This window comes from Hippocampus comes, unplaced genomic scaffold (genome assembly GCF_001891065.2).
Source record: "Hippocampus comes isolate QL1 unplaced genomic scaffold, H_comes_QL1_v1.1 scaffold83, whole genome shotgun sequence".
Taxonomy (NCBI): Eukaryota; Metazoa; Chordata; class Actinopteri; order Syngnathiformes; family Syngnathidae; genus Hippocampus; species Hippocampus comes.
The window spans coordinates 1,129,606-1,140,187 of record NW_017805281.1 but is presented as its reverse complement, the minus strand read 5'-3'; the positions used below and the strand labels follow the sequence as shown (position 1 = coordinate 1,140,187).

Genomic DNA, 10,582 nt, shown 5'->3' with positions numbered 1-10,582 from the left:
CACGTTGTCTCTCTCACAGATAGATAGTGTGTGTGTGTGTGTGTGTGTGTGTGTGTGTGTGTGTGTGTGTGTGTGTGTGTGTGTGTGTGTGGAACACGGTGGCCAGCAGCAACAGGCTGAACATATGCTGCTCTTTTGCTAACTTGAAATGGAAGAAATCGAACTCTTGGCACTGCAATAACCTCACTCCTACCACTTGTACATGTGCTCTACGGATGCACATCCGCAGTTCAAATGACAAGAAGATGGTAACGTCGCTAACAGAAAGTTGAGTTGTTCTGTGTTTGACTGATGACGTTTAGAGTGCATATCAAGTACGCCAGGAGCTACTGAGTGCCAAGTCTATAACTTACTGACATCCCGAGTACATACCTACCTACCAACCTACCATTGACATTTGAAGTACATACCTTGTACAGACCTCATAGGTATTTACCCACGAGGGACCTACCGACCAAGGAATTACCTAGTACCTACCGAGTGACATATAGTAACCTACATATCCAACCTAGGGCGGCCGGGTGGTCGAGTGGTTAGCGCGTCAACCTCACAGTGCAAAGGTGCGGGGTTTCGATCCTGGCTCCGGCCTCCCTGTGTGGAGTTTGCATGTTCTCCCCGTGCCTACGTGGGTTTTCTCCAGGTATGGAAGTTGAAAGGAACACTCTAAATTGTCCCTAGGTGTGAGTGTGGGCGCAGATGGTTGTTTGTCTATACTGTATGAACCCTGCGATTGGCTGGCTACTGGTTCAGGGTGTCCCCCGCCTACTGCCTGAAGACAGCTAGGATAGGCTCCAGCACTCCCCACGACCCTTGTGAGAATAAAACTAGTGCCTACGGTCACATATACCTAATTCAAACGTAGTCCCTAAATACCTATCTACCTACTTGCTTTCGAGCTCCCTTGTACTAACTGATTGATTTACCGAGTACATATTATACCTGGTATGTGCATACCTACCTACCTACCTACCTACCTACCTACCCACCTACTTACCTACCTATCTACCCACATTGGAAGTACCAAGTACATACCGAGTACACACCTACCTAGCAGCCACTTTGGAACTACCCACCAACTGATGTACCAAGCACCGACTGACTGATATACCGACCTAGTACCTTGTGATTGTCCATTTCTGAAAACGAATGTCTGTTACAATAAATTCCGATTTTTCTCTCGTCATTGTATTTGTTGGGTTAGCTAGTTATAATGAGGACCGCTTACTTGGGAATTTTTCCAGTCCCTGGTTTAAAGTGTCCTCCACCTCGTTGTCTTCCAGAGTAATGGCAGCATCGAGGCGGCACTTCCTGCTCTGCCTGGCGGCGACGCTGCTGTCGTGGTGCAACGCCTCGCCGACTGACATCCTCTACCGGGTCCCCGAGGAGCAGCCGCCCAATACCCTGGTGGGCAGCCTGGCGGCGGACCGCGGGCTTCCTGACAGCGGGCACCTCTACAAGCTGGAGGTGGGCTCCCCCTACCTCCGTGTCGATGGGAAGACGGGCGACATCTACACCACCGAGATCCCCATCGACCGTGAGACCCTCAGGGACTGCCGCAACCTCTTTGAGGAAGACAAGTGCTACCTGGAGTTCGAGGTGTCCATCACGGACATGGTGAAAGGCATCGGATCGGGGCCTCGCCTCATCGAGGGCCGCATCGAGGTTCTGGACATCAACGATAACACACCCCAGTTCTCCTCGCCCATCCTCACACTGGCTATCCCGGAGAACACCCACGTGGGCGCCCTGTTCTCCATCCCCATGGCGACCGATCGTGACGCCGCCAGCAACGGCGTTGCCGAGTACACCCTGAGCACAGGACCCGACGCCGAGCAGCTCTTCGGACTGCAGGTGGCGGTGGACACGGACGAGAAGCTGCCTCAGCTGGTGGTCATGGGGAACCTGGACCGTGAGAAGAAGGACTCGTATGACCTGAATGTTCGGGTGGTGGACGGCGGCCGGCCGGCCAGGGCCAGCAGCGCCCTGCTCCGGGTGGTTGTCACCGACCAGAATGACAATGCGCCAAAGTTTGAAAGGAGTCACTACGATGCTGAGCTGGTTGAGAACAGCCCTCTGGGGCACTCCGTGCTACAGGTCAGTAGAACCTAGAAAGTACAGATGAGTAGATTTGATTTGAAAAGTAGTATACAGTGGGAGCTTTGTCATTTCTTTTTATTTAAGCCTTGCTAAGTTTTGTTGTGGTCTCTCATGGTACCGTGAGACATTGGTGCTGCCAAGTCCCGAAGGCTCAAAGGTGCCCAAGGGTTCAGCTTGCGGTTTACCATGGATGCAGTCCATTCCCACGCGTCGAATCTTCTGATGGTGTCCCTCATGTTTCTCACGCTCTTTCAAGACATCCCTCAACTGAAATGTGGACACCGGGCAGCTGTGGGAGACGATTGTGTCCGCGGAAGAGTCGAATGAAGCCGATTCTGCCTCCAGAGTCGGCTTAAACTGACGCTCATTCAATGTTTGATTTTACCTTAATTCTTTGGTTTACAAATGACCAGGTTTACCAACAGTTTGGTTCATGATTTTTTGGTAGGCTCAGAACTGTGCTTCTTCTTGCGCCACATCAATATCATTGGCTCCGTGCTTCAGCTATCTTTTGTGTTTTTCGGGCTTTTTTAGAGCATTTTCGAGTAGTAGCGTTATGGGTTTAATTAATACAAAATGTCTAAATCAATGAATAATTGTTTTTAGTCATCGTGACTTAAACATCAGTCAAAATAATAGGATGTTTTTTTTTTTTTCCCCCTTAATCGCCCAGCCCTAATTCTGCTTAAGACTGCCTGAAATTTCCCAGTTGAGTTCAAACTCCCAATTCCATTTCGGTGCCCTGAACAGTAACATGGAAAAAAAAGGCTTGATCTGGTAGTGTGAAAGGGGCGATATATCCTGCACCAATCATAATATCCCCAGTGTCACCCAATGTAATTTACGCCGCTAAAAGTGAATGATTTTTTGTGGAGGGGGAGGGTGCCAAATTTGGGAATATTTCCATCTCGTTCTACGGCATTTTTTATTCCTGACAAGTTTGGTATTTTTTTAGAAATCCCTTTGTAGCGGGATTGGTCGAGAGTGGTCCCTGCTTTCCAAGCTTGACTTCTGCCACTCAGCAAACCAGGCTTATCTTGGAATTGGGACAGTCAGGATTTGCCAAGGTGATAAATTCCACGAGTCACCCATGATGTTGCCTTGTTAGTATGTGACGTGGCGCTGGTGCAGGGTGCATTCGTCGCTATGTCGGTCGTAGGCAAACATATTCCGGGAAGCTCTTTTTTTTTTTTTTTTTTTTTTTTTAAACTTCTGTCTGGCTGACTCTGCGACAAACGCCTCTTCATCTTCCTCGATTCCCTGCTGCGTCCAGTTACCAGTCAGTCAGGAGATTATCCATGCGTCTTATTGCTATTATTGCCGGGGATGCATTTCCCCTTAATGCGTTTGAAGAGGGACAAAAGCGTTCTGTTTCTTTGATCTTGTGACGACAAGTGTTAATGTGCGATTTCAACGCTTTTGACTTGACTTTTGGTTGTTCTTCGGGAACGTGTCACAAGTTGAAGCTCCGCCTGCTCGCCAAAAGTTAGATAAGCAATTTGCTGATTATGGACATGATTAAATGAATGGGATTTGTAGTTCTTTTTGTGCTTTTTATTCCAGAACACACTGACTTTTTAGGCTTTTCAACAAATGTGAGTACCTCAAATGAGCTGTAATTGATCGATTTACAGTCATTGACATTTTCTGATCCTTAGATGCTGTTGTCCTTTTCAACACCAATCTCGTGGAATTCATTTGACATCGGAGGTTTTTAGATAAGGTTCGCTGCATCTTTTAGTTGCCAATCAATACAAGACGGGCGACTCGCAATCTCAAATTCTCACCAACAGGACATTGAATCGCGTACGTGAAAAGTCAAGTCGCTTTTTAGCGCTCAAGCGGAGACAATCGACCAAAAAAAGAAATGCGAGCTAAAGCGTCAGAGTGGGTCAACGCTAGTTAATTGTTAACGCAGAAGACAAACGGCGCTTCTGTTGGCCGTTTGCTCATCCGCTCGATAGGCAATCCTGCCCCGAGCTGTCAATAATTTACGGGCCGCTCGGAGAAACGTGGCGCTCCTTAAAACCTTCCCGCCTGGAAAGCAAATCAATGGTTCAGGAGAAATGATCTTCGGGCTTTTTTTTTTTTTTTTTTTCAACACTAACCGCTAGCGAGTGGAATCAGCAACTCCCGACTGTGGACTGTTACCCGGCATGCGGCAAAGAAGATTTTGATTAGGAGGTTGGATGAACTCCTCGTCTGCTCTGGCAAATCCCTCGAGCATTCTGTGAAGGGAAACAACCTTTCACACCCTGACGTTGCTTTAAAAGAGATCAGGGCTGCTGACTTCATCTTTTTTTTTTTTTTTTATGAAGGGAAAGAAAAAGACATGCAAATGTCTCCCAGTTTGAACTCCAAAGGCAAAGATAACTGGAACTTACAATATGTGACGATATGACCTTTGGGCGTTCAAACATACTTGTTTTGATGAGAGTTTCTTTATTTGAGAAGCCATACGAACGGTTTAGTGATTTGGGTTAAGGTTAGTGGGGTAGGGCTGATGGTTTACAGGCTAAGATCAGGAGGTTAGGAGCAGAAGTTGAGGGGTTTATGTAGGGGGAGGTTCAGTTTTTTTATTCTTATCCTGGGTTTGGTCCAACCCCAGGTGTTCCATGAGTCAGTCTCAAGAGTTCAGTGGAGGTCAGGTCAGTATGGGTCACATCATTGGTGAGGTCATGCTCACCTTGGCCATCTTTGGCTACGTACAGTTTGTTACAACATATATTTGCAGGCAATTTTCTATTTGAAGACGGTAGACATAAAAACAAAGACAAAATTGTTGCCAAAATATGAGTGTCACTTGACAAGGTGATTTTCTGAGCATGTCTCTGAAGAAAGAGTCAAAGTCACATTGCTTTCCAATAAATATTCATTGAGTTATGTTTTTTTTGTGGGTGGGTGTGTGTACGTGCGAAAATTCATGTTTTATTGATTTTGTTCTTCAAGATCAGTACATTTGACGCATGGTTCATATTGTACAGGGAAATATATACCTATGTTTTGAATTTGGACAATCGAGAGGAGCCAGATGAAGTGGCTCGGGCATATGATTAGGATGCCTCCTGGACGCCTCCCTGGTGAGGTGTTCCGGGCATGTCCCGCCGGCAGGAGACCCCGGGGATGACCCAGGACACGCTGGAGAGACTATGTCTCCCAGCTGGCCTGGGAACGCCTGGGAAGATCTGGAAAAAGTGGCTGGGGAGAGGGAAGTCTGGGCTTCCCCGCTGAAGCTGCTGCCCCCGCGACCCGATAAGTGGTAGAAAATGGATGGCAGGATTTTATTTTTCCAATTACCAAGAAGTGTTCGATGAACGCAGATACAGTATGAAACTTGAGATTCAGTAACTCCGGCAAGGTTCAGAACCACTGCACTCGAGGTCCAAGGTCAGCAGTTTAAGTTTTAGGCGCTAGGAGTTAGTTGCTAGGGGCTAAGGAGGTTGTTAGGGTTTCGTGTAAGAGGTTCAGATGGGTATCGGGGTTAAGGTTTGTCAGTTAGTCTGTAAGGTAGAAAGCAAACAGGTTTAGATGGTGAGCAACCTTCTGAGGGAATAACGCCCTCTCATTCCAAGAATCGGAGTGGGGCGTCCTTCAGTTGTTTGTACTCTCACCATGTTTAAAAATTCTCAGTGTTCAGTAAAGAGGATTCATTCTCCCTACCCGCCTATATACCGTGTCTTATTGAGCCATTTATTTATTCACAACAGGTATATTTTGTTCGAATTTAAAAAAAAAAAGTACATCTATGTTCTCTCATGTGGCCAGCTGCTAACTTATTTTTCATGAAAAATATAACACAAAGACAAGCACAGTTCTCCAAAATTAAAGAGGAATGGATGTTTTGTGCCAGGATGTTCGAACATTCAGGGCAGCTGTTTTAATTGTTATTTTGTTTTTGTTTTTTTCCATTGATTTGCGAATGAAACTTGCATTATTCGGTTGAGTGAATGCGCATCACAAGTGGCTGTGATGCGTCCTCCCTCATCCGCTAATGTTCCCTAGAGGAGACTGTGCTTTCGTCCTAATAAGAAGATGAACTTTAACGTTCACTCGTGGCCGTTAAAGGCCAATGAGCCGCCGCCGCCGCCTGTCTCAATGATTCCTGCTTCCAGCTGGACAGGGAGGGAAATGTTTGTAGCAGTAGCTGAGCCACTGCCTCTCATTGTGACTCTTTTCCGCAAGATCAAAAATAATCCGATTTCATGTATCTGCCGTCATGAAAGTAAGTGTTAAATGTGACCCGTTGGTAAGACAAACAATTCCACTACAATGTTATGTTGGAAACAACGTTACAGTTGTATCGGGTAAGAGTTTGTTAAGGTTATGTCTTCATGTGCGTGAGGGGTTTAAGGTTGGTGGGTTAGAGTGAAGGGTTGGGGTTACAGTTAGTACGTTAGTGTTTGGGGTGAAGGTCAGTGGGTTAGGATCTCAAGCAAAGGCTCGTGGATAAGGGCTGAGCCGTTTAGGATCAGGCTTTGAATAAAGTCAAGAGTCAGGGTAAGGACAGGATTGTTTTTTTTTTTTTTTTTTTACTGTACAGGTTCATATGGGTTCGGGTTAATGTTAGTTTAGGTGTAATGTTAGACTCAGTAAATTAAATATGATGTCAAGTCTAGGATTCGTGTTAAGGTTGGTTGTGTAGGGTCAGTGGTTAAAGTAAGTGGGTTAGGATTTCAAGTAAAGGTTAGTGCAATCGGCTTAAGGGGTTACGGATAGGCCTCAGGTTAATAAATGAGGTGTTACGGTTATAGGTAGAGGAAATGGTTAGGGTTCAGGGTTAAATTTTGTGGGTTTGGGTTTCGGTTAAAGGTTGTAGGTTCGGGATTAAGATTTGTGAGTTCGGGGCTATAAACTCCGTCTCCTTGAACATTCCTTCATTCATGTCAGCCAAACTGTTTAATTGGTCATTTCGTCATGGTTCTGAAATGACTGAAGACGGGCGTGTGGGAGTGAAGTGGTTTTGAATCGTGATTGAGTAAATGGATGCCGTCTGCCTTTTCAGGTCCGCGCCAATGACGCTGACATGGGCACCAACGGCGAGATCGACTACAGCCTGCACCAGATGTCCGAGGCAGTCCAGAGACTTCTGCGCATCGACCGTTCCACTGGAATCATCTACGTAAAAGGCATGGTGGACCGCGAGGAGGAGAGCTTCCTCAAGTTCTTTGTCGTGGCCAAAGACCGAGGGCCAAACTCCAAGAGCTCCAAAGTCCTGGTGACCATCAACGTCCGGGACCAGAATGACAATGCTCCCACCATCGAGATCCGTGGTATCGGCCTTGTAACGCACCAGGATGGAATCGCCAACATTTCCGAGGACATGCCAGTAGACACTGCAGTGGCGTTGGTCCAGGTGTCGGACCGCGACGAGGGGGAGAATGCGATCGTGACGTGTGTGGTGGCCGGCGATGTCCCATTCCAGCTGCAGCCTTTGGGTGAGTCCAGCAATGACCGTAAAAGGAAGTACTTCCTGCAGACCACTACGCTGCTGGATTACGAGCGAGTGAAGGATTACAGGATTGAGATCGTGGCAGTGGATTCCGGCAACCCTGCTTTGTCCAGCACCAACTCCCTAAAAGTGCAGGTCACTGACATGAACGACAACACGCCCACCTTCTCCCCAGCCATTGTAGAAGTGGACTTTGCTGAGGGGAACCACCCTGGCGACAAGGTACTACAGGTGGCGGCCGCCGACGCCGACAGTGGCAGCAATGCCGAGCTGGTGTACAGCATCGTGGAGCGCTCTGCCACTGCGCTCTTCGAAATTGATGGCAGCAGCGGCGAGGTTCGAGTCAAAAACCTGCTGGACCGGGAGAAGACAGAGCGCTACGAGTTCCGCGTGGCGGCGGCCGACAAGGGTGTCCCAAGCAAAACCGGCACAGCGACAGTCGTGATTAACGTCCTCGACCGCAATGACAATGACCCCAAATTCATGCTGAGTGGATACAGCTTCTCCGTCATCGAGAACATGCCACCGCTCAACCCAGTGGGGGTGGTCACTGTCACAGACTTCGACAAGGGCGAGAATGCCCGAGTCAAGCTGTTTGTTGAGCCCGACAACGGCAAGTTTGTCATTCAGAACGGCACCGGAAACATCCTGTCCAGCATCTCCTTTGACCGGGAGAAGGAAAGCACCTACACCTTCCGGCTAAAGGCAGTGGACGCTGGCGACCCCCCTCGATCCTCCTATGTGGGCGTCACCATCAACGTCCTGGATGAGAACGACAACGCCCCCTATGTCACCAAACCTGCAAACTCGTCCTACACGTACCTGAGCCCCGTCACGCCACCGGAGACCCGCGTGGAGGTGGTGGAGGCCGAGGACATTGATTCCGGACCCAACGCCGAGCTGGACTACACCATCACTGGGGGTAACCCATATGGACTGTTTCATATTTCGCCTACCACGGGGGAGATCACCCTGGCACAGGAATTCACCGGCAAACACAATGGGCTGCACCGGCTGGTGGTGCAGGTTCGGGACAATGGGAAGCCGCGCCGTCACACCACCGCACTAGTGCATGTCTTTGTCAACGACACAAAAGCCAACGTGTCGCTGATTGAGGCCTTGGTGTGGCACAGTCTGTATACGCCCCTGGACCGGGACATTGCGGGGGATCCCAACTATGCCCTGGCGCAGCGTAGTAACATCCTGTATGGAAGCCTGGCCGGGATCGCTGGGGTTATCCTGGTCATTGTGGCTGTGGTGGTCATCCGGCACAGGTTCCAGAAGGACACCAAGAGCGGCTACCAGGCGGGCAAGAAGGAGAGCAAAGACCTGTATGCCCCCAAGCAAGGACCCAAAAACTCCAAAGGCAAAAAGAGCAAGAAGGGCAAAGCTCCAAAACCAGCCAAACCTCTGGAAGAGGATGAGGAGGCCAGCCTCCAGAAAGGCCTTAAGTTCAACCTCATCAATGAAGCTGTAAGCGACAGCCCCCGGATACACTTGCCCCTCAACTACCCGCCCGGTAGCCCCGACTTGGGGCGCCACTACCGCTCCAACTCGCCGCTGCCATCCATCCAGCTTCAGCCGCAGTCGCCCTCGGCCTCTAAGAAGCACCAGGCGGTGCAGGACCTCCCGGCCACCAACACCTTCGTGGGCACGGGCGACAACAACTCCACCGGCTCCGACCAATATTCGGATTACAGCTACAAGGCCAACCCGCCCAAATACAGCAGCAAACAGGTAGGACATTACGCAAACGCGCCCATGTACCAGCGGGACATCTATTGGACCGACGGGGTGTGGTAAATTGGCCCCGGGGACGTACGTAGACCAAAGTTGCACTCACCAAATCCCGAGCCGCCCCCACCACCACGTTCACCTTCATTTTTCCTTTTTTTTTCCGTTTGCTTTGTTTCCCTTCATTTTTTTTTCTTCATTCACCCTTCACGTGGACGTCATGAAGGATGCAGGATAGACCACATGGGTGGTTCCCACTGAGACATTTTGTGGCTTAAATCCCCCCAAAAAGGGGCATTTGAAACTTATGTGGGTCTAGCCTTACTCTACTGTATTGTTTGTTTTTACTCGTGGGTTCAATGAAGGAGCTTTTGCAAGGGTTCCCTTACGAGTATCGACCTCTCACGCCGCCGACGTCCCGGTTCAGTGTCTTTAGTTTATTTGACAAACCACCACTGTGAAATCCTCACTTTAATTTTATGTCTTTTTTTTTTTGTTGTTGTTGTTATTGTTACCATAGTTTAAAAAAATGTTTTCTGCTTCCATTTTTTTTTAATTGTTGAGAGATTTCTATTGGCTTTGGACTGGTTGAGCTTATTTTTGAGAAAGAAATAAAAAACAAAGAAAGTTAGGACGGTCCTTCAGTCGATGGTCGTCACAATCACCCGAGCTCCCAAGAAGTCAAATAGTTTGCACAGACTCTCGGTGGGTAATGTTGGCCTTCTTTTATTACCCACGGTGCCTTGTTCTAGTTAATGTCCTCAGCGTGTGCGTGTTATGTGTGCGAGAGAAAAGTTGTTCTTGGCTTCATGAGGCTGTCAAAAGTCCAACAAAAATAAGAACGGACAATCAAATAGAGACCACATAGGGATAAAAAAAAGTGTATATAAAGAAAGAAACTACTGAAACTTCTTTGGGATGTTGGCCTTTAAGGTGAGATTTCAGGTTGAGCCTAAAATGCACACGAACCTTTTATAGGTAAACTTTATTTACTCATAGGCTTTTCAGTTAGTCTTCCAGTCTCATTGATGCAACCTGCGAATGACATTTAAAGCTCAGTGGCCAGCTCCTCGTTAGAAAACATAAAGCGACTGAAACATTCAACAGTTGAACATTCAAAGTTTCCACAATGTCAAATCAAGCTGACCTTTTCCAGGAAGTGGTGCAGTTTTAAAAAAAAAGCTTGACAACGTTCTCATAAATTTTGACCGATATGCCACAGGAGTGACATCGGAAGTTAGCCCGTTGGCATTGAGTGAAAGGCGTCTTTATTCTCACACCCTGTAGATACTTTGCACTACA

The 10,582-nt window shown here is 48.1% G+C and overlaps 1 protein-coding gene across 2 annotated transcripts in view; it reads left to right on the top strand.

Moving 5' to 3' along the window:
- LOC109516561 (protocadherin-1-like) overlaps positions 1-10,582 on the top strand; it is a 112,255-nt gene that overhangs the window by 7,311 nt on the left and 94,362 nt on the right. For both annotated transcript variants that reach the window (XM_019871215.1, XM_019871216.1), the window contains exons 2-3: positions 1,281-2,094; positions 7,100-9,283. In XM_019871215.1, the coding sequence (XP_019726774.1) occupies positions 1,285-2,094; positions 7,100-9,283 (2,994 nt within the window). In that variant the 5' untranslated portion in view covers positions 1,281-1,284. The remainder of the gene's footprint in view (positions 1-1,280; positions 2,095-7,099; positions 9,284-10,582) is intronic.